The sequence below is a fragment of the Polyodon spathula genome, chromosome 46 (genome assembly GCF_017654505.1).
Source record: "Polyodon spathula isolate WHYD16114869_AA chromosome 46, ASM1765450v1, whole genome shotgun sequence".
In the NCBI taxonomy this organism is placed as follows: domain Eukaryota; kingdom Metazoa; phylum Chordata; class Actinopteri; order Acipenseriformes; family Polyodontidae; genus Polyodon; species Polyodon spathula.
Window position 1 is genome coordinate 245,554 of NC_054579.1, and position 24,000 is coordinate 269,553.

Here is a 24,000-nt window from a genome sequence, read left to right on the forward strand (position 1 = left end):
GCTGCTGCTGCACCCAGTCCTGGGGTTCAGAGCTCCCCTCAATGAAGTCTAGTATTATTAATATTGCAATGATCAGGAGCCAGGAGTTTGAGCAGGGTTAGAAACTCACACTAGCCCTGCTGCTGCTGCTCCCAGTCCTGGGGTTCAGAGCTCCCCTCAATGAAGTCTAGTATTATTAATATTGCAATGATCAGGAGTTTGAGCAGGGTTAGAAACTCACACTAGCCCTGCTGCTGCTGCACCCAGTCCTGGGGTTCAGAGCTCCCCTCAATGAAGTCTAGTATTATTAATATTGCAATGATCAGGAGCCAGGAGTTTGAGCAGGGTTAGAAACTCACACTAGCCCTGCTGCTGCTGCACCCAGTCCTGGGGTTCAGAGCTCCCCTCAATGAAGTCTAGTATTATTAATATTGCAATGATCAGGAGCCAGGAGTTTGAGCAGGGTTAGAAACTCACACTAGCCCTGCTGCTGCTGCTGCACCCAGTCCTGGGGTTCAGAGCTCCCCTCAATGAAGTCTAGTATTATTAATATTGCAATGATCAGGAGCCAGGAGTTTGAGCAGGGTTACAAACTCACACTAGCCCTGCTGCTGCTGCACCCAGTCCTGGGGTTCAGAGCTCCCCTCAATGAAGTCTAGTATTATTAATATTGCAATGATCAGGAGTTTGAGCAGGGTTAGAAACTCACACTAGCCCTGCTGCTGCTGCACCCAGTCCTGGGGTTCAGAGCTCCCCTCAATGAAGTCTAGTATTATTAATATTGCAATGATCAGGAGTTTGAGCAGGGTTAGAAAGCAGCTGTTTCCTCACTTGTTTGTCTTTGAATGGTGACTCTGTGTGATCCACAGCGGCGTGTCTGGTCTGCGGAGTGGGAGAGAGCTCCCAGTGGGATGATCGGTGAGTTCCACACCCCTAGTTTTGGGTGGGGTTGTGTGTGACACTGGCTGGTGACTCATCACTGAAGTATTTTTGCAGGGGGATCTGATCGCTCAAGTCTGGGCAGCATTGTGAGAGGCTGGGAGGCGGGTCGCTTCTCTGCAGCCTGCTATACAAACACATGAATACTGAGGGAGTGTCTCAGAGTGTGTGTGTGTGTCTCTCAGAGTATGTAGGTGTGTGTGTGTGTATGTGTGTCTCAGTGTGAGTGTGTGTGTGTGAGATTGTGTCTCAGTGTGTGTGTCTCAGTATCTTCTATAACCCTGTTCTCCCCTTTTCTCTCCAGGTTTTGAGTCTCTGTTTCTTTACTCGTCAGCAGTCTGTGTACCTGTCTCTTCACTTCACACCATGCTGGTTATTCTGGCAGGAATCTTCCTCGTTCATGTCCTCTCGCTAATCCTCCTCCTCGTCGCTACAATCGACAATGTGAGTCCAGTCTGGGGCTCCAGAGCCTTCATCAGCATTACTGAAACTAAACTGAGTCCAGCAGAGCAGCTCTAGTTTGGGGCTCTAGTGCCTTCATCAGCGTTACTGAAACTAAACTGAGTCCAGCAGAGCAGCTCTAGTTTGGGGCTCTAGTGCCTTCATCAGACAGACAGACAGAAGCCCCCACGCTATGCTGATTATTGAATGCTCAGACAGACGCCCCCACGCTATGTTGATTATTGAATGCTCAGACAGACAGACAGACACACACCCCCACGCTGTGTTGATTATTGAATGCTCAGACAGACAGACAGACAGACGCCCCCACGCTGTGTTGATTATCGAGTGCTCAGACAGACGCCTCCACGCTGTGTTGATTATCGAGTGCTCAGACAGACGCCCCCACGCTGTGTTGATTATCGAGTGCTCAGACAGACGCCCCCACGCTGTGTTGATTATCGAGTGCTCAGACAGACGCCCCCACGCTGTGTTGATTATCGAGTGCTCAGACAGACGCCCCCACGCTGTGTTGATTATCGAGTGCGTTGCTCATCTCTCTCCTCCTCTCCTCTCCTCGGTTCAGGCTTGGTGGGTCACTAAGATCGTGAGCACTGATCTCTGGAGACAGTGTGTGTTAGTGAATGGAGTGTATAACTGCACTGCGATTCCACAGAGCGCACCACAAGGTAAATGACATTATCATCTCCACTATCATCTGCATTAATATCTCCACTATCATCTCCGTTAACAACTCCACTATCATCTGCATTAACATCTCCACTATCATCTCCACTATCATCTCTATTATCATCTGCATTAACATCTCCACTATCATCTCCACTATCATCTCCGTTAACATCTCCACTATCATCTCCATTAACATCTCCACTATCATCTCCATTATCATCTCCACTAACATCTCCACTATCATCTCCACTATCATCTCCACTATCATCTCCACTATCATCTGCATTAATATCTCCACTATCATCTCCACTATCATCTCCACTATCATCTGCATTAATATCTCCACTATCATCTCCACTATCATCTCCATTATCATCTGCATTAACATCTCCACTATCATCTCCACTATCATCTCCACTATCATCTGCATTAATATCTCCACTATCATCTCCGTTAACAACTCCACTATCATCTGCATTAATATCTCCACTATCATCTCCACTATCATCTCCGTTAACAACTCCACTATCACCTCCACTATCATCTCCATTATCATCTGCATTGTCATCGCAATCCCAATTCCAGTTACACTGCAGTGATACATTCCAATAAGAATTCCCATTAGAATTTATAATCCTACAGCAGCATTGTGTCTCTCCTCTCTCTCTCCAGGAATCTTAGAATCCCTCCATGTCGTCCATCTTCTGCTTTTCCAGGCTCATCTGGTGCTCACATCTTCTAGGTTGTCAGCAATCCTCTCTCTCTCTCTCTCCTCTCTCTCCTCTCTCTCCTCTCTCTCAAGCTCTCTCGATCCTGGCTTGCATCTTCTGCTTCCTCAGTCTCATTGTGTTCATCGCTCAGCTCTTCACTTTGCCCAAGGGACTCTCCTCTCACTCTCCAGGGGTATTTCAACTCTCTCCTCTCTCTCTCTCTCTCTCCTCCATTATTATCCTCTCTCCTCTCCTCTTATTATTATTCTCTTAAGAGCGAGAGTCAGGCGGAGGAGAGAGAAGACAAGCCAGGAAGTCTACTGAGGTGCAAGTACCTTCCTCAGTCTAGGGGGGTGTTCACTCGCTCAGCATCTTCAACAAAAGTGCGAGTCAAGGGACGCAAACGGGTTCAGATTCTCTTCCAAGTGTATTTCAACCTCGTTTGTTTGAGTGATGAGGTAATTCTAATATTATTATTATTATTATTATTATTAACGAGTCGCATCATTAAGGCTTTTCTCTCAAAGAGACTTCCAGATAGAACCTCATTTGAACTGCTGGCCTCGTCAGTAAATGCTGCTATATTATTATTAGTATATTATTATATTATTATTTATTACAGTGATTTCTGAAGGTCTTCAGCCAAGTGCTTCAGGGGGGTGACTACACACTCTGCATCATCAACAACTGCTGCTGCTGCAGAGTCTCTTCCAATAGGACCTCGTTTGTTTGCCGTCTCGTCCGAAGGACGGAGCACAAGGAGGTGAAGCGACTCGCTCAGGGACACACGCACACACACATGTACTCACACAGCGAGTCGGAGGCTCAGCCGGGATTTGAAACTCCTGGTATCAAGACCCCTTTTCTCTCACCGCTGGGACCAGCGAACAAAAACCTCATTATTATCTCACAATATGGGAACATGTGTGTGTGTGTGTGTGTGTGTGCAGGGCTGGCAATCAGACTCTATCTATATATAATAATATATATATATATATATATATATATATATATATATATATATATAGTATACAGATAGTATATCACCTATGGTAGTAGTGGGGTCATTCACCACTTATCTAGTCTCAGATCAGGGCTGGGAATCAGACTCCTATTGCACAGCAGTGTGATCCAGTCCAGGTTTCACTGCTACTAGCTTGATCAGCCCCCAGTGTGTCTAGCGAACAAGCTCAGGTGTGTCTTATTATTAAACTCCTAGTGAAACCAGGACTGGATCGTGTGTGTGTCTCATTATCTCATGGTCTCCTCTCTCTCTCTCTCTCAGGTCTGTGCATCATGATTGCGGCTTCTATCTACACAAACCAGTTCCATACCAGTGACACCAGTGGGTGGTATGGGCACTCGTTTATACTGGCATGGACTGCCTTCGCACTGACTTTCATCAGCACTGTTATCTACTTTGTACTGAGGAAAAAAACGCAGTGAGAGGATAGAGAGGAGAGGAGATGAGAGGAGAGGGAAAGGGGAGAGGAGAGAGGAGAGAGAGAGGAGAGAGAGGAGAGAGAGAGAGGAGAGAGGAGAGGAGAGAGAGAGAGGAGAGAGGAGAGAGACAGAGAGAGAGAGGAGAGAGGAGAGAGGAGAGGACAGGGGGGAGAGAGGGGAAAGAGGAGAGGAGAGGAGAGGAGAGGAAGAGGGGGGAGAGAACAGGTGAGAGGAGAGAGTCTTCTGTCTCCCTTGGTCTTCCCTGCTCTTAAAGGGGAAATCATTTATCCTCAAAATTCAAACACGTTTATTTGCAAAACTATTCATCTGGTTTAATTGTCACTAAAATAATAATGATAACAATAATAATTCAAGTTTTTAGTTGTAGAAAAAGGAATACTTCCATTATTTTATATGATTTGAAATGTTTCTATATTTTATATAATTTCAAAATTTCAACATTTTGTATATTTCCTGAAGGTATAATCTATATATACTACTTTATATATATATATATATATATATATATGGATTTACTCTATATTATATATATTATATATTATAATATATTATTATTATTATATATATTATATTATAATTTTTTAATCAGTGTTTAGTTGGAGTGGGTCTGCTTCAATTATTATAAGGAGATTTGTTGTTAACAATCTTTCAGTTCATTTGAAATATAAAAAATATTAAAGATTTAGTCACAAATGGTTTGGACCCAGATATGTTAATAATATTAATTTAAACAAACATTTGTTAGAAAGTTAAGTAAAACTTTATTAATTTTACCGTTTCTAAATCAAAAATGACAAAACCCCCTTTATACTACAAAAATAATTAAATCTCCAATATAACATGATTAATTGTGTATATTTTTATATAAAAGCATTATAATATACTCCCTACAGGAGCGCTGACCATTTTATTATAATATTATCTATAAGATCTCTTTATGTAGCTTGTTTAAAAATAAATAAATAAATATTCTAGCAGAACTGATTCTTTAAAATCTTTTTTTTACCCTATTAGCTTTATTAACAAATCACTCACCCCTCCCTTTAAAGGAGCGCTGACCATCTTTAAAATCCATTCTCTCACCTCTTATTAGCTTTATTAACAGGATCACTGACCCCTCCCTTTAAAGGAGCGCTGACCATCTTTAAAATCCATTCTCTCACCTCTTATTAGCTTTATTAACAGGATCACTGACCCCTCCCTTTAAAGGAGCGCTGACCATCTTTAAAATCCATTCTCTCACCTCTTATTAGCTTTATTAACAGGATCACTGACCCCTCCCTTTAAAGGAGCGCTGACCATCTTTAAAATCCATTCTCTCACCTCTTATTAGCTTTATTAACAGGATCACTGGCCCCTCCCTTTAAAGGAGCGCTGACCATCTTTAAAATCCATTCTCTCACCTCTTATTAGCTTTATTAACAGGATCACTGGCCCCTCCCTTTAAAGGAGCGCTGACCATCTTTAAAATCCATTCTCTCACCTCTTATTAGCTTTATTAACATGATCACTGGCCCCTCCCTTTAAAGGAGCGCTGACCATCTTTAAAATCCATTCTCTCACCTCTTATTAGCTTTATTAACAGGATCACTGACCCCTCCCTTTAAAGGAGCGCTGACCATCTTTAAAATCCATTCTCTCACCTCTTATTAGCTTTATTAACAGGATCACTGGCCCCTCCCTTTAAAGGAGCGCTGACCATCTTTAAAATCCATTCTCTCACCTCTTATTAGCTTTATTAACAGGATCACTGACCCCTCCCTTTAAAGGAGCGCTGACCATCTTTAAAATCCATTCTCTCACCTCTTATTAGCTTTATTAACAGGATCACTGGCCCCTCCCTTTAAAGGAGCGCTGACCATCTTTAAAATCCATTCTCTCACCTCTTATTAGCTTTATTAACAGGATCACTGGCCCCTCCCTTTAAAGGAGCGCTGACCATCTTTAAAATCCATTCTCTCACCTCTTATTAGCTTTATTAACAGGATCACTGACCCCTCCCTTTAAAGGAGCGCTGACCATCTTTAAAATCCATTCTCTCACCTCTTATTAGCTTTATTAACAGGATCACTGACCCCTCCCTTTAAAGGAGCGCTGACCATCTTTAAAATCCATTCTCTCACCTCTTATTAGCTTTATTAACAGGATCACTGGCCCCTCCCTTTAAAGGAGCGCTGACCATCTTTAAAATCCATTCTCTCACCTCTTATTAGCTTTATTAACAGGATCACTGACCCCTCCCTTTAAAGGAGCGCTGACCATCTTTAAAATCCATTCTCTCACCTCTTATTAGCTTTATTAACAGGATCACTGACCCCTCCCTTTAAAGGAGCGCTGACCATCTTTAAAATCCATTCTCTCACCTCTTATTAGCTTTATTAACAGGATCACTGACCCCTCCCTTTAAAGGAGCGCTGACCATCTTTAAAATCCATTCTCTCACCTCTTATTAGCTTTATTAACAGGATCACTGACCCCTCCCTTTAAAGGAGCGCTGACCATCTTTAAAATCCATTCTCTCACCTCTTATTAGCTTTATTAACAGGATCACTGACCCCTCCCTTTAAAGGAGCGCTGACCATCTTTAAAATCCATTCTCTCACCTCTTATTAGCTTTATTAACAGGATCACTGACCCCTCCCTTTAAAGGAGCGCTGACCATCTTTAAAATCCATTCTCTCACCTCTTATTAGCTTTATTAACAGGATCACTGGCCCCTCCCTTTAAAGGAGCGCTGACCATCTTTAAAATCCATTCTCTCACCTCTTATTAGCTTTATTAACAGGATCACTGGCCCCTCCCTTTAAAGGAGCGCTGACCATCTTTAAAATCCATTCTCTCACCTCTTATTAGCTTTATTAACAGGATCACTGGCCCCTCCCTTTAAAGGAGCGCTGACCATCTTTAAAATCCATTCTCTCACCTCTTATTAGCTTTATTAACAGGATCACTGACCCCTCCCTTTAAAGGAGCGCTGACCATCTTTAAAATCCATTCTCTCACCTCTTATTAGCTTTATTAACAGGATCACTGACCCCTCCCTTTAAAGGAGCGCTGACCATCTTTAAAATCCATTCTCTCACCTCTTATTAGCTTTATTAACAGGATCACTGACCCCTCCCTTTAAAGGAGCGCTGACCATCTTTAAAATCCATTCTCTCACCTCTTATTAGCTTTATTAACAGGATCACTGACCCCTCCCTTTAAAGGAGCGCTGACCATCTTTAAAATCCATTCTCTCACCTCTTATTAGCTTTATTAACAGGATCACTGACCCCTCCCTTTAAAGGAGCGCTGACCATCTTTAAAATCCATTCTCTCACCTCTTATTAGCTTTATTAACAGGATCACTGACCCCTCCCTTTAAAGGAGCGCTGACCATCTTTAAAATCCATTCTCTCACCTCTTATTAGCTTTATTAACAGGATCACTGACCCCTCCCTTTAAAGGAGCGCTGACCATCTTTAAAATCCATTCTCTCACCTCTTATTAGCTTTATTAACAGGATCACTGACCCCTCCCTTTAAAGGAGCGCTGACCATCTTTAAAATCCATTCTCTCACCTCTTATTAGCTTTATTAACAGGATCACTGACCCCTCCCTTTAAAGGAGCGCTGCCCATCTTTAAAATCCATTCTCTCACCTCTTATTAGCTTTATTAACAGGATCACTGTCCCTTTAAAGGAGCGCTGCCCATCTTTAAAATCCATTCTCTCACCTCTTATTAGCTTTATTAACAGGATCACTGACCCCTCCCTTTACAGGAGCGCTGACCATCTTTAAAATCCATTCTCTCACCTCTTATTAGCTTTATTAACAGGATCGCTGGCCCCTCCCTTTAAAGGAGCGCTGACCATCTTTAAAATCCATTCTCTCACCTCTTATTAGCTTTATTAACAGGATCACTGGCCCCTCCCTTTACAGGAGCGCTGACCATCTTTAAAATCCATTCTCTCACCTCTTATTAGCTTTATTAACAGGATCGCTGGCCCCTCCCTTTAAAGGAGCGCTGACCATCTTTAAAATCCATTCTCTCACCTCTTATTAGCTTTATTAACAGGATCACTGACCCCTCCCTTTAAAGGAGCGCTGACCATCTTTAAAATCCATTCTCTCACCTCTTATTAGCTTTATTAACAGGATCACTGGCCCCTCCCTTTAAAGGAGCGCTGACCATCTTTAAAATCCAGAGAGGTCTCTTATTAGGGATTAACAGGATCAAGAACCCCTCCCTTTAAAGGAAGAAGATAGACCGCTTTGTGCTTTAATCAATCAATTAATTAAGCATCTTAAACTAAAGAAAGGTCTCCTGTGTTGTTCCCAAGCATTGTAAAGCTGTTCCTTCTCTCTTAAAGCATTTGAAATTGTAAAGCCCAGAGAGGTCTGAGTGAAGGCGGGAAGCATTCAACTAGACAGAGCGTTCAAAGCACCTGTCAATTTATAAATGAAATAACGCTTTATAGCACAGAGAGGAGAGAGTAAGAGATAGGGAGCATTGTAAAGCACAGAGAGAGGAGAGAGGGAGGCATAGAGAGAGATTGAGAGACAGAGAGAGGTAAAGAGAGGGAAGCATTGTAGAGAAGAGAGAGGTATGAGAGAGAACAGAGAGAGTGGGAGAGAGAGAGAGGTAAGATGGAGACAGAGAGAGAGAGAGAGAGAGGTGAGGAGGGAGCAGAGAGGGAAGCATTGTAAAGGAGAGGGAGAGAATGGTAGAGAGAGAGGGAAGAGAGAGAGAAAGAGAGAGGTGAGAGTGAGGAGAGGGAGAGAGAGTAGAGAGAGAGAGAGAGGTAGAGAATAGGGAAGGATTGTGGCCCAGAGAGGTCTGGTGAGAGGAAGAGTGAGAGAGAGAGGCTGTTAGTTTCTATTTTTCACCAGCAGGTGTCACTGTGGCGCAGCTTTGCCGTCCCTGGTTAAGTTGTTTGATTGACAGAGCAGAGGGATGACTCATGGGTAAATCCAGCTGGCTGAGGGAGAGTCTAAAAAGAGCAATACAGTCCGGATCGACACTCTCCCAGGGAGTGTCTCAAAAGTGCAGGTCTGTGCCAATCAAGACGTCTTCATGTTAACAGCATCTCCCTTTTAGAGGAGATTTTAAAAAGGAGTAGTTAGTGTGTGGGTTAATGTGTGTGTCTCTGTGTCTGTGTGTGTCGACGTGTTGTGTGTGGGTGTGGGGGTGGTGTCAGTGTGTGTGTGTGGTGGGGGGTTGTCCCCAAAACAGTGTGTGTGTGTGTGTGGTGGTGTCAGTGTGTGTGTCAGTGTGTGTGTGGGTGTGGGGGGTGTCATGTGTCTGGTTTGGACACCCCCCCACGTCACACCACACACCACACAACACCCACACCCCCACAACATCACGTTGTGTGTGTGTGTGTGGGGGGTGTCAGTGTGTGTGTGTGTGTGGGGGTGTGTCAGTGTGTGTGTGGGGTGGGGGTGTGTTTGTGTGTGTGAGTGTGTGTGTGTGTGGGGGGGTGGTTTGTGTGGGGGGGGGGGGGGTCAGTGGTTTTGTTCATGTGTTGTTGTTTGATTCAGTTAGTATTTTGATTTCTAGGTGGGGTTTTGTCACTGTGCTGTGAGGGGTCACCCCGGGGTCACAGCCTGTTATTTTAGTGACGGATCGATTCGGGGGAAATTAAAAATCTGGATGGGCCAGCATTGACCTTTGCCCTTTCCCGAGGTCACCAGTTCAAAACAGAGTAATGATTTTTTTTTTTTAATTTAAATAATTAAAACGGTTTGCATATTTAATGTCTTATGATGTTGTATAGAAAAAAGTATCCTCCATAAAACCATAGAGAGGTCTGGTAAAGCATAGGGAAGCATTGTAAAGCACAGAGAGGTCTGGTAAAGCACAGGGAAGCATTGTAAAGCACAGAGAGGTCTGGTAAAGCACAGGGAAGCATTGTAAAGCACAGAGAGGTCTGGTAAAGCACAGGGAAGCATTGTAAAGCACAGAGAGGTCTGGTAAAGCATAGGGAAGCATTGTAAAGCACAGAGAGGTCTGGTAAAGCATATGGTAAAGCATAGGGAAGCATTGTAAAGCACACAGAGGTCTGGTAAAGCACAGAGAGGTCTGGTAAAGCACAGGGAAGCATTGTAAAGCACAGAGAGGTCTGGTAAAGCATAGGGAAGCATTGTAAAGCACAGAGAGGTCTGGTAAAGCACAGGGAAGCATTGTAAAGCACAGAGAGGTCTGGTAAAGCACAGAGAGGTCTGGTAAAGCACAGGGAAGCATTGTAAAGCACAGAGAGGTCTGGTAAAGCACAGGGAAGCATTGTAAAGCACAGAGAGGTCTGGTAAAGCATAGGGAAGCATTGTAAAGCACAGAGAGGTCTGGTAAAGCATAGGGAAGCATTGTAAAGCACAGAGAGGTCTGGTAAAGCATAGGGAAGCATTGTAAAGCACAGAGAGGTCTGGTGAAGCATTGTGAAGCAGTGTGTGAGAGAGGCTGTAGTTTCTATTTTTCACCAGCAGGTGTCACTGTGGCGCAGCTTTGCCGTCCCTGGTTAAGTTGTTTGATTGACAAGCAGAGGGATGACTCATGGGTAAATCCAGCTGGCTGAGGGAGAGTCTAAAAAGAGCAATACAGTCCGGATCGACACTCTCCCAGGGAGTGTCTCAAAAGTGCAGGTCTGTGCCAATCAAGACGTCTTCATGTTAACAGCATCTCCCTTTTAGAGGAGATTTTAAAAAGGAGTAGTTAGCAATGGGTTAATGATGCCCTCTCTCTCTCTCTCTCTCTCTCTCTCTCTCTCTCTCTCCTCTCTCTCTCTCTCTCTCTCTCTCTCTCTCTCCTCCTGATCTCCACCATTGCCTACAGGCAACACAGTCCCTCTGATGATTAATACGCTTCTCGTGATCCTGGGTAAAAAAAAGCTCAGTCCCTCCCCTCGACTCACCCCCCCCCCCCCCCCCCCCCCGGCATCCCTGCCTGTTTCAGAAATGAAATCATTTTTCTATCCACGTAGTGACTCTCCTCTACTCTCTCTCTCCTCTCTCTCCTCTCTCTCTCTCTCTCTCCTCTCTCCTCTCTCTCTCTCCTCTCCTCTCTCTCTCCTCCTCTCTCTCTCTCACAATGCTATAAACTAGTAAGGAGTTCGTGTTGTTTCAGTGTACATGTTGTTAATAAAGCTATTTGAGAGAATGGATTCCTGGTCAGGCACAGTCGTACAGCGCTGGGCTGTGTTGCCACGGCAACTGCTATCAGTACTGCAATTTCTTTCGCTAGTCACATCTTTCAGTGATCCTGTTAATAAAGCTAGTAAGAGGTGAGAGAATGGATTTTAAAGATGGTCAGCGCTCCTTTAAAGGGAGGGGCCAGTGATCCTGTTAATAAAGCTAATAAGAGGTGAGAGAATGGATTTTAAAGATGGTCAGCGCTCCTTTAAAGGGAGGGGTCAGTGATCCTGTTAATAAAGCTAATAAGAGGTGAGAGAATGGATTTTAAAGATGGTCAGCGCTCCTTTAAAGGGAGGGGTCAGTGATCCTGTTAATAAAGCTAATAAGAGGTGAGAGAATGGATTTTAAAGATGGTCAGCGCTCCTTTAAAGGGAGGGGCCAGTGATCCTGTTAATAAAGCTAATAAGAGGTGAGAGAATGGATTTTAAAGATGGTCAGCGCTCCTTTAAAGAGGGGTCTCTCTCTCTCTCTCTCTCTCTCTCTCTCTCTCTCTCTCTCTCTCTCTCTCCCACACACACACAGTTATAATTATATGGCTATAGATTCAAACAGTCTGTTTTCTCTTGTTTTTTTTAATTTTATTCCTCAGTCTGCTTCGAATGCACAGAGGCTGACGGACTGCGATGGAAGCAGGCAGAGTTGGTTGCTAGGCAACTACTAATTGCCACACATTTTCTAAGTAAAGGCACTGCAATTTTCTGGTCTGTGTGTGTGTGTGTCTTCTAATGGAAACGTTTGCCATTGAATTCACACTGAAGACCCTGAGAGAGACTTCTAGTGGAAACGTTTGCCATTGAATTCACACTGAAGACACTGAGAGAGACTTCTCTGTCTAAATATCCCACTGCTAACACCAATATACTGTAGCTCTCCACTATACAATCAGATACAAACTTCCTTCACCCAAAGTCTATCTACAGGGCTGGGAATCAGACTCCCGCTGCACAGCGGTGTGATCCAGTCCTGCTTTCACTAGGAGTTTAATAATCAGACTCCCGCTGCACAGCGGTGTGATCCAGTCCTGCTTTCACTAGGAGTTTAATAATCAGACTCCCGCTGCACAGCAGTGTGATCCAGTCCTGCTTTCACTAGGAGTTTAATAATCAGACTCCCGCTGCACAGCAGTGTGATCCAGTCCTGCTTTCACTAGGAGTTTAATAATCAGACTCCCGCTGCACAGCAGTGTGATCCAGTCCTGCTTTCACTAGGAGTTTAATAATCAGACACACCTGAGCTTGTTAGCTAGACACACTGGGGGCTGATCAAGCTGGTAGCAGTGAAACCTGGACTGGATCACACTGCTGTGCAATAGGAGTCTGATTGCCATCAGTAGGCTACAGACAGCACTGTGCTGTGCATGACAGTGATATTAACAGAATCTCTCTAGGGACGCTGTCTCAGTGTGTGTTGGACCCCCTATTAGTCAAACTGACAAGACCACAAAAATGCAAACAAACTCTCCCATTCAGCTGGAGAGAGGGGGGGGGCCGCACACAGCGATCCTTAATGGGGCTTCCATCAAACTCTAGCCCCTGGTCTCAGGAGAGAGTGCAGACCGCACCTGAGGGATTTGTATCATATTATTGTGCTTTACAATGCTTCCCTGTGCTTTACCAGACCTCTCTGTGCTTTACAATGCTTCCCAGTGCTTTACCAGACCTCTCTGTGCTTTACAATGCTTCCCTGTGCTTTACCAGACCTCTCTGTGCTTTACAATGCTTCCCTGTGCTTTACCAGACCTCTCTGTGCTTTACAATGCTTCCCTGTGCTTTACCAGACCTCTCTGTGCTTTACAATGCTTCCCTATGCTTTACCAGACCTCTCTGTGCTTTACAATGCTCCTCTGTGTGGTGTATTACACTTTGATGTGCTTTCACTAGGAGTTTAATAATCAGACTCCCGCTGCACAGCAGTGTGATCCAGTCCTGCTTTCACTAGGAGTTTAATAATCAGACTCCCGCTGCACAGCGGTGTGATCCAGTCCTGGTTTCACTAGGAGTTTAATAATAAGACACACCTGAGCTTGTTAGCTAGACACACTGGGGGCTGATCAAGCTGGTAGCAGTGAAACCTGGACTGGATCACACTGCTGTGCAGCGGGAGTCTGATTACCAGCCCTGATCTCTCTGTCTAAATATCCCACTGCTACCACCAATACACTGCAGCTCTCTCCACTATAAAACCAGCCAGATAATCTAAAAACACAGACCCCAAAAAACACACATTTCTGTATTTCCAGCGTCAAGTTCATTTATTTTTTCCCTTTTTTTTCATATAAAGTGACAGAAATTGTTTCCAATACAAAAAAAAAAAAAAAAAATCCCTTCAATATTTATTTACACACTTTGTACAAGTTTGAAAGAGATCTGAAATTTTTACAGAGGGACACAAAGAGCATCATAATAATAATAATAATAATAATTAAATTAAAACAGAAAACAAGCTAAAAGCCTCGACAGATTCTGTAAATATTATCGTGTTAAAATTTCATTCTCGTCAGAATTCTTCTTTTTTTTTCCTCAAAACATTTTTTTTTATGTATTTATTTATTTAAACTCAACACAGCACAAAAAGAATCATCTGGACACACGTTTCGAGAAATAAGAAGGTTTCATTTTTCTTAAAAACAAAACAAAATAAACCCCACCCTTAAGCTGTCTGTCTTGTCCAGGCATATCTATTTACAGGAGATGGTAAGAATGGCTCAAATCAATTATTAATGCATTATTATTATTTTGAATTTAAAACTAAACAGCAGAATTGTATTTACACACACACACACACACACACACACACACACACACACACTATATATATATATAAGAGATGGGCTTCAGCGAGTTACAGGGAAACAATTCCACCCAGGGCTTCTGTGACGTCACAGACTACGAGAGCGAAGGCGGAGTTCCTGAGCTCAGAACCCCGAGTTTGTTTTCCTGCGACTCTCTGAAGAGGCTTGTCTGTTATTTCTTCCTAATCCACGGCTCCCCTTGCGATGCTGATATTAAAGAAGACGGGGTTCAGAGGGGCAGTCCGGTGTGTGTGTGTTTTTTTTTTGAAGCCTCGTGTTTCAGGGCTGTTTCAGACGTTCTCGCTGTCCGTTAGCGCCTCGGCTTTATCTGGACGACTCTCCTTTAGCTTGTTTTAATTTCCCGTTCCTCTCCGGTCTCTCGGGGATCCGAACGCACCAGCTTGGCGTGGTTTTTGAACGCGTTCTCGTTTTGGGTTGATCATGAACGAACGTTTCTGCGCTGCCGAGCGATTGAAAAACGAGGCGTTATTGGGGAGTCAAAGGGGTCAAACTTCAGGTAGGAATGATCACTTCTGGGGGTCACTGCTGTGGCGCTCTGCCTTTTGACTTTATCAGTTTTAGTTTGTCCTGGGATTCTCGTTCACACTGGTTTTGCTGGGAAGGAACTGGTAAATTCAGTGACAGGCTAGATTTGAAACTGATGGGGAGACAAAAAAAAACCCCTTTTCTCTCAGCGCCACTTTCCACATTTCAATTGCATCACAGACAGACAGACAGGCAGACAGACAGACAGACAGACAGACAGACAGAGAGCCTCAGTTTGAAATAGTGAAAAACGTTGTTTTTTTTTTTTGTTTTTTTTTTTTTACAATGCCAAAAAAATGTGTCGATAATCTTAATCATAATAATAATAAAAACAACACAACAATGCTAATAATAATAATAATAATAATAATAATAATAATAATAATAATAATAATAATAATAGCTCGAACACTATTTGTAATTCAAACCCTTCATAGTTTAGCAATTGTTACATCACACATTGTTTCTGGATGTGTTATCTACAGCTCTGGACAAAAGTTTTGCATCACCCTCTATATAGAATAAACTCAATTAGCTGGCTAGGACTACTGCTCCCAGCATGCCTCTGCGCCCGCGGCAATGGTGAGGCATGCTGGGAGCTGTAGTTCTTTACGCTGTGGGTCTCGTATCACAAGCGATACAGACCTCTATTACGATACATCATGTACAGCTGCGGGCAAAAGCTTAGCAGCATCACCCTCTATATAGAATGAACTGATTCAGCTTCATAGAGTCCAGTGAAAGCTGCTGAATAATGTTCCCTTGTTAACATATTGAATTGCACCCCCTCTATATAGAATGAACTGATTCAGCTTCATAGAGTCCAGTGAAAGCTGCTGAATAATGTTCCCTTGTTATCATATTGAATTGCACCCCCTCTATATAGAATGAACTGATTCAGCTTCATAGAGTCCAGTGAAAGCTGCTGAATAATGTTCCCTTGTTATCATATTGAATTGCACCCCCTCTATATAGAATGAACTGATTCAGCTTCATAGAGTCCAGTGAAAGCTGCTGAATAATGTTCCCTTGTTAACATATTGAATTGCACCCCCTCTATATAGAATGAACTGATTCAGCTTCATAGAGTCCAGTGAAAGCTGCTGAATAATGTTCCCTTGTTAACATATTGAATTGCACCCCCTCTATATAGAATGAACTCCCTCAGCTTCATAGAGTCCAGTGAAAGCTGCTGAATAATGTTCCCTTGTTATCATATTGAATTGCACCCCCTCTATATAGAATGAACTCCCTTCAGCTTCATAGAGTCCAGTGAAAGCTGCTGAATAATGTTCCCTTGTTATCATATTGAATTGCACCCCCTCTATATAGAATGAACTGATTCAGCTTCATAGAGTCCAGTGAAAGCTGCTGAATAATGTTCCCTTGTTATCATATTGAATTGCACCCCCTCTATATAGAATGAACTGATTCAGCTTCATAGAGTCCAGTGAAAGCTGCTGAATAATGTTCCCTTGTTCTCATACTGAACTGCACACCCAGCGCTTTGTAATTTTATAACAGAATGACCAATAAAAAAAATCTCTCATGAAATATTACTGGACTACAATATGGCTTCCTTCCGGAGTTTTTTTGCGATATGTTTTGTATTTCTTCTTACACAACAATGTTAAATGAAGATCTAAATTATGTTCATATCATTTTTAATTATTTTATTTTTAATGACGTTTCAATCCTAAAGTTCTAGGTGATGCTAAATTTCTGGCTGTAGCTGTTGACTCGCACTATATATTATATATGAACCTTTGAGCAAAGAAATTTTAAACAAACCCTTATTTTCCTGGGTTTTTCTTCGACTGAATCATTTGCATGAAGGATCGTTCTTGTCAGTTTATTGTACACAGTCAAACCGATCAGCAAAACAAGAGCCTCGGGATTCTGAGCACACACACGCACACACACACACACACACACACACACACACACACACACACAACACACACACGTTTTTTTTTTTAAAATTTTGTTAGCTCTTTCAAGACAAAGTGTTTAAAGAGTTCACATTGCACTGAACATAAAGAGATATACTTGAAACTGGTCTCTTAAAAAACTCCTTTTGGGAATAACCTTTGACCCAAAGAGAACACTTGCTGACTTAGGAACGGACTTCTAGCAAGAACAGTCAAATAACATGAGGTCAGTTTGGCTAGTCTTCCTGTTCTCGGAGCACTAAGACTCGGTGGTTGCGAAGGTGTGAGTTAAGGTGATGCGTAGAAGACACACACAAACCAGACAGACAGACACAACAGGTTCGAAGCTTTTTAGACAGAGCTTGTTTCACATTTATTCTAACGAACTTTGTATTGACGGAGTTCTCCTTCTCTCCTTTTTAGGAAAAAAAGAGAGGGAGGACAGTGAGAGAAGAGAGAGGGGGACTCTCTCTCTGGAGACTCTTTCTCTTGCCCTCTCTCTGCAGAAACTCTATAAGAGAGGAAAGAGAGAGAAGAGAGAAAGAGAGAAGAGGCTCTTCATCCCTCTCTCTTTTCCCTTCTCCTCTTTCTCTCACTCTCTGAGAGGGAGGACTATCGGAGAGAGAAAGAGAGGGAGAGAGAGAAAAAGAGAGAAGGGAAAAGAGAGAGTCCTTCTCGAGAACTTCTCTTTTCTCTCTCGAGGGACTCTCTATAGAAGGAATCTTTCCTCTCTCTCTAGCATTACCTTTTCTCTTCTATCCTCTCTCTCGCTTTCTGAAAGGCTCCAAGCCTCTTAGTCCGTATATGGAGAAGTCTCTTTTAGGCAAAGAGGCGGGGCTCGGCAGCCTGCAGCTCCAAGCCGTGGAAAAGAGGCAGAGAGCCGAGGAACACAGAGCCACCTTGCAGCTTGGAACTTGCCTCCAGGAGACGAGGCTCCAGGCCACTGCAGGGCACAGCAGGGGAGACTTGGGAGGGCGGGTCGATATGGCAAGGCTGCCTCAAACTAGGGCTCTTGTTGGGGGGGGGGGGGGGGGGGGGTCTCCTGGAAGCAGATTTGTGCTTGAAAAACGTAGCTTCGTGTTCCGCTCGGCCTCAGACGTTTTGCGCCCTTTCTGTAATTTAGCAAAGACTCCAAAAGGGCAAAACTCAAAGCAATATCATGTTGTTATTGTTCGGTCCAGGTTTTTGTGAAAATTCGTCAAAGTTGTTTTCCCATCAAATTGACGTGAAGTGGATTCACTTCAGCAGAGTAGGTAGGATAGGAAAGGTCCAAAAAAATGTATTTATTTATTTTTTGCACATTTTTGAAATAAAAATTCTTTATTTTTCTAAACGGAAATTGTTCAATGCTAAAATACCCTGTGGTCACCTCACCCTCGATTCTATCGTGTGCTACGACAGTCTAGCAAGAAAAAAGTCTCTCTTATGATTTCTCGCCTTTTTCCTCTCCCTTTCCCTCTCTCCTCTCCCTTCTCTTCCCCTTTCCTCTCCCCCTCTCTCCTCTCTCCTCTCCTCCCCTCTCCTCTCTCTCTCCCTCCCTCTACACGTCGGATTCAATACTCGACAGCTTCTCGTAGACGTGTCCATTACTGGACCCCCCGTTGAAAGGTCTCTGCCCGGCCGTCACCCCCCCATTCTTACCGTCGCCCGCCCCCCCTCCAGAGTGATGGTTACTCATTCCCGGGACCTCTTTAGGGAACCCCAGCCCCCCTCCTCGCACCACATTCGAGAGGACCCCAGCAGCCGCGGTGGCGGGGAGGAAAGACGTCGCCCCCAGAGCACCTTGAAAATCTCCTCCCCTGCCCCCCTTGAGGAACCCCACAGGCCCTGCTTGCTGCTGGGGCTCCTTGTAATAATACGATTTGGCCCCGTGCAAGAGACATTGGTCGTCCCCGAAAGTGGGGATGAAGGGGTTCTGGTTGACCCTGTCCGGGTAGAGAGATTTGCTTAAGGGATAGTCCTTGGTCTTCCTCCTCTGATCTTGGTGAAACAGACCCCCGAAACCTCCAGAGAATGCTCCTTTGCTGCCGAAAAAGGACTCGGAAGCCGTCTGGGGAGCGGGAGGCGGTGGGGGGGCCCCGGCGCGATCGAAAATGTGGGCGAAGGGCGGGCTGCTCCCCTCGGGGAAACGCTCCTTATCCTTCAGGCTGACGCTGCGGGGGTGCACAACAACGGACTCCGAGAGGCTGTCGTCTCTGTGGAGGTCGACGAAGGTGTCGTAGGAGTGTTGGCGCCGCAGCTGGGACTGGAGAGGCTTGCCCTGGCTTTTCCTGCGCTGTTGGGTGGCGGCCTTATCCCCCCCTGACCCTCCTCCCCCCACCCCCTGGTACTTCGAGGAAGGACCGGAAGAAGAGAAGGGCAGGAGGGAGGAGGCGCTATCCTCTCGGATGTCGTACAAGTTTCCCGCTTTCTTGCAAGCCTCGCAGCGGATGCAGCTGGCCGAACTGGGTCTGGGGTTCAAGGAAGAGGATGAGGACGGGCCCCCGCTGTTACCCCCGATCCCGGAATAACCACCCACCGCTGAGCTGTGCTTCACAGGGCAGTTCCAGCAATTTTTTTCCCAGGGTTGCTCTTTGCTTTTAAGAAAATCTTCTACCGGGACCAAACTCCCCCCGGACACCCCCCCGCCGCCTCCTCACCCCCCCTCCATTCCCAGATCCCAGAGAAGGCTCCTTGTAAATATCTGTCAGGTCCACGTGTTCCCAGTGCGGGGCGTTCTCCTTGGAGCGGAACTGATCCAGGTAAAAATCCCGGAGCCCTTCCTTGTCCTTGAAGAAATATGCCGATTCCCCGAAACCTCCCGCCCCTCTCCTCCTCTCGTGCGAGGGCGGGGAGCCCCCCCCAGCTCCCCCCGACCTCCTCAGCAAGCCGGTGTGACCGGGCGCCCCCCTCCTCCTCATGGCCAGCTCGATCTCGTCCAGCTCCCTCCTGGACTTGGCCGACGCCGGCCTTTTCTTCAGGCTGTCCCTGTACTGCTGCTGCTTCCGCCTCCTCCCGGCGTTGCCCTCCAGGTTCCCGTAAGTCACGGTGTGCGTGGAGATGTCCGACACGTCCGAGCGGATGTTGCCGCCGTCGTCCGGCTGATGCTGCTGCGCCGGCTGGCCCCCGCCCCCGAAAAACGGACCCCCTTTGAAAGAGAATTTCCCGTATAAGAGGCCGTCCTGGGGCCTGTGGTTGTTGTTGCCGTTTCCTCGGCCGTGGTGCGACGGGGCCACCCGGGGCTGTGTGGTGAAAACCGGGGGGACCCCGCTCAAGCTGTCGCAGTCGTACAAGTCCAGGGAGCTGCCGCTTCCCAGGCTGCGAGGTCTGGGGTGCAACGAGGGCAGCATGCCCAAGCCCGGACCCATCCCCAGCCCTCCGCTGTGGTGATGCAGATAAGGGTCTTGCTGCTGCTGCTGCTGCTGCTGGTAGAGATTGCTGTCTTTCAAGTGCAGGTTCCCGAACGTTCGCTCCACCTCGCTGATGTAGTCGCTGAACATGTTCTCCTCGGGGAGGTAAGGGGGAGGGGGCGGGTGCAAGGGAGGGGAGTGGCAGCCCCCGAGCCCCAACGCCCCCCCGAAGCTTCGCCGGCGGTCACAGACATCGTAGACCCCCCCGAAGTCCAGGGCCCCCCGGGCCCCGGGGGGGGGGAGGGGGGGGCGCCCCCCTGTAGGGGGAGGGCAAACTAGGGGCCCTGTCCGACCGGTCCGCGAGAACAGACACGCTTCGTCTGCGTCCTCGTCCACAACCACACCCGCACACAAGAAGGCAAGTTTCATCGTGGCTGACGGGGAGTCCAGGGCAGGTTTGTTGTCAGCGATCGGGACCCCGTGGATACAGCTGTAGATCTCCTGGGGGGGGAGGGAGAGAGAGGGGGGGGTTAGTGTTTAGAGAGAGGGAGAGAGAGAGAGAGAGAGAGAGAGAGAGAGAGAGAGAGAGAGAGAGGGTACAGACAATGCTTTACAATACTTCCTTATGTTTTACCATACCATAGATAGACAGACAGACACATACACAGAGACAGACACACAGACAGACACTGACAGACTCACATACACAGAGACTGACACACAGACAGACACTGACAGACTCACATACACAGAGACAGACACACAGACAGACACTGACAGACTCACATACACAGAGACTGACACACAGACAGACAGACACTGACAGACTCACATACACAGAGACAGACACACAGACACAGACACACACACACACACACACACACACAGACACACACACACACACACACACAGACAGGCTCAGATACCCAGAGGAGCCATGTATATATGTATGAGTGTGCCCTTACCCTGCTGATGGAGAAGATGAAGCCAGGCTTGCCCGAGCACACCCCCATGCAGCAGTGTCTCAGCTGCCAGTAGAAGAGATGCTCACAGACGAAGGTGACCAGGCTGAGCGCCATGGCCGCCCCCAGCATGTAGAACACCCCGGCCATGTTATCCACATCCAGCTGACTGCTCATCACCTCGTTCTTCTCATGATGACAAATCCCAGTGAGCCACAGGGCCTCCAGCTCTCCCATCTCACCTGAGAGAGAGGACACACCGCTTAATGGAGTCTGTGACACTGTGACAGCGGGAGCCACAGGGCCTCCAGCTCTCCCATCTCACCTGAGAGAGAGGACACACCGCTTAATGGAGTCTGTGACACTGTGACAGCGGGAGCCACAGGGCCTCCAGCTCTCCCATCTCACCTGAGAGAGAGGACGCACCGCTTAATGGAGTCTGTGACACTGTGACAGCGGGAGCCACAGGGCCTCCAGCTCTCCCATCTCACCTGAGAGAGAGGACACACCGCTTAATGGAGTCTGTGACACTGTGACAGCGGGAGCCACAGGGCCTCCAGCTCTCCCATCTCACCTGAGAGAGAGGACGCACCGCTTAATGGAGTCTGTGACACTGTGACAACGGGAGTCTGAGACACTGTGACAGTGTGAGTCTAATACACTGTGACACTATGAGTCTAACACACTGCACTGTGACACTATGAGTCTAATACACTGTGACAGTGTGACACTATGAGTCTAATACACTGTGACAGTGTGACACTATGAGTCTAATACACTGCAGTGTGACACTATGAGTCTAATACACTGTGACAGTGTGACACTATGAGTCTAACACACTGCGACAGTGTGACACTATGAGTCTAATACACTGTGACAGTGTGACACTATGAGTCTAACACACTGCACTGTGACACTATGAGTCTAATACACTGTGACAGTGTGACACTATGAGTCTAATACACTGCACTGTGACACTATGAGTCTAACACACTGTGACAGTGTGACACTACAAGTCTAACACACTGCACTGTGACACTATGAGTCTAATACACTGCACTGTGACACTATGAGTCTAACACACTGCACTGTGACACTATGAGTCTAATACACTGTGACAGTGTGACACTATGAGTCTAATACACTGTGACAGTGTGACACTATGAGTCTAACACACTGCACTGTGACACTATGAGTCTAATACACTGTGACAGTGTGACACTATGAGTCTAATACACTGTGACAGTGTGACACTATGAGTCTAATACACTGTGACAGTGTGACACTATGAGTCTAACACACTGTGACAGTGTGACACTATGAGTCTAACACACTGTGACAGTGTGACACTATGAGTCTAACACACTGCACTGTGACACTATGAGTCTAATACACTGTGACAGTGTGACACTATGAGTCTAATACACTGACAGTGTGACACTATGAGTCTAATACACTGTGACAGTGTGACACTATGAGTCTAACACACTGCACTGTGACACTATGAGTCTAATACACTGTGACAGTGTGACACTATGAGTCTAACACACTGTGACAGTGTGACACTATGAGTCTAACACACTGCACTGTGACACTATGAGTCTAACACACTGCAGTGTGACACTATGAGTCTAACACACTGCACTGTGACACTATGAGTCTAATACACTGTGACAGTGTGACACTATGAGTCTAACACACTGCACTGTGACACTATGAGTCTAACACACTGTGACAGTGTGACACTATGAGTCTAATACACTGTGACAGTGTGACACTATGAGTCTAACACACTGTGACAGTGTGACACTATGAGTCTAACACACTGTGACAGTGTGACACTATGAGTCTAATACACTGTGACAGTGTGACACTATGAGTCTAACACACTGCACTGTGACACTATGAGTCTAATACACTGTGACAGTGTGACACTATGAGTCTAATACACTGTGACAGTGTGACACTATGAGTCTAACACACTGTGACAGTGTGACACTATGAGTCTAACACACTGCACTGTGACACTATGAGTCTAATACACTGTGACAGTGTGACACTATGAGTCTAATACACTGTGACAGTGTGACACTATGAGTCTAACACACTGTGACAGTGTGACACTATGAGTCTAATACACTGTGACAGTGTGACACTATGAGTCTAACACACTGCACTGTGACACTATGAGTCTAATACACTGTGACAGTGTGACACTATGAGTCTAACACACTGTGACAGTGTGACACTATGAGTCTAATACACTGTGACAGTGTGACACTATGAGTCTAACACACTGCACTGTGACACTATGAGTCTAACACACTGTGACAGTGTGACACTATGAGTCTAACACACTGTGACAGTGTGAGTCTAACACGCTGGTACCCGAGTGAGTACCCATCCCTCTCACCGTCTCCGAAGAGCTGCAGTATGGCCAGGTCCACCTGTCTCTTCCAGCCCGACTCTTTCTGGATGCCAATCCCATAGCCGGTGGAGGCGAACACCTTCCCTGAGCCGATCGTCACCAGCTTGCAGCCCTCGTCTCTCCCGGCCATGTAATTCAGCACGGCCGCGTCGTAGATGAAAGCATCAAGCTTCCTGAGAGAGAGAGAGAGAGACTGACTCAGTGTAACAGACTCACAGTGTCTCAGTATATCAGGACTCTTAACTGTGTGTCTCTCTCACAGTCTCGGTGTGTCTCAGCCTCTCACCCTGTCTTGAGGCTCAGCAGGGCATCGTTCACGTTCCTCTGGTTGTACTTCACCATGTACGAGTGCATTTCAAAGTAGTTGTTCCGGATGTTCCTCTCCGTGCTCCCGTTCGGGACCGTCCCGAAACGGAACGGGGGCGAGAAGTCATTGGGCCTCTGAAACTAAACCCCCCAAAAATATATAGAAAAGAAGAAAAACAAGAACAACAACAATAATAATAATAATAATAATAATAATAATAATAATAATAATAATAATAATAATAATAATAATAATAATAATAATAATAATAATAATAATAATAATAATACATATATTATGAATTATAATA

The 24,000-nt window shown here is 45.6% G+C and overlaps 2 protein-coding genes across 2 annotated transcripts in view; one reads left to right on the forward strand and one right to left on the reverse strand.

Annotated features, from left to right (window-relative positions):
• The window catches only part of emp1 (epithelial membrane protein 1), a 6,168-nt gene extending 1,936 nt beyond the window's left edge, over positions 1-4,232 (forward strand). Inside the window, exons 2-6 of the mRNA XM_041237965.1 lie at positions 1,223-1,362; positions 1,946-2,048; positions 2,731-2,746; positions 2,847-2,963; positions 4,037-4,232. Of these exons, the coding sequence (XP_041093899.1) occupies positions 1,285-1,362; positions 1,946-2,048; positions 2,731-2,746; positions 2,847-2,963; positions 4,037-4,205 (483 nt within the window). The 5' untranslated portion in view covers positions 1,223-1,284 and the 3' untranslated portion in view covers positions 4,206-4,232. The remainder of the gene's footprint in view (positions 1-1,222; positions 1,363-1,945; positions 2,049-2,730; positions 2,747-2,846; positions 2,964-4,036) is intronic.
• A 13,911-nt stretch (positions 4,233-18,143) lies between these two features.
• Positions 18,144-24,000, reverse strand: part of LOC121306124 (glutamate receptor ionotropic, NMDA 2B-like) — a 33,737-nt gene continuing 27,880 nt past the window's right edge. The window contains 5 exon segments of the mRNA XM_041237840.1: positions 18,144-19,299; positions 19,301-20,494; positions 20,959-21,197; positions 23,369-23,556; positions 23,670-23,830. Coding sequence (XP_041093774.1) covers positions 18,205-19,299; positions 19,301-20,494; positions 20,959-21,197; positions 23,369-23,556; positions 23,670-23,830 — 2,877 coding nt within the window. The 3' untranslated portion in view covers positions 18,144-18,204.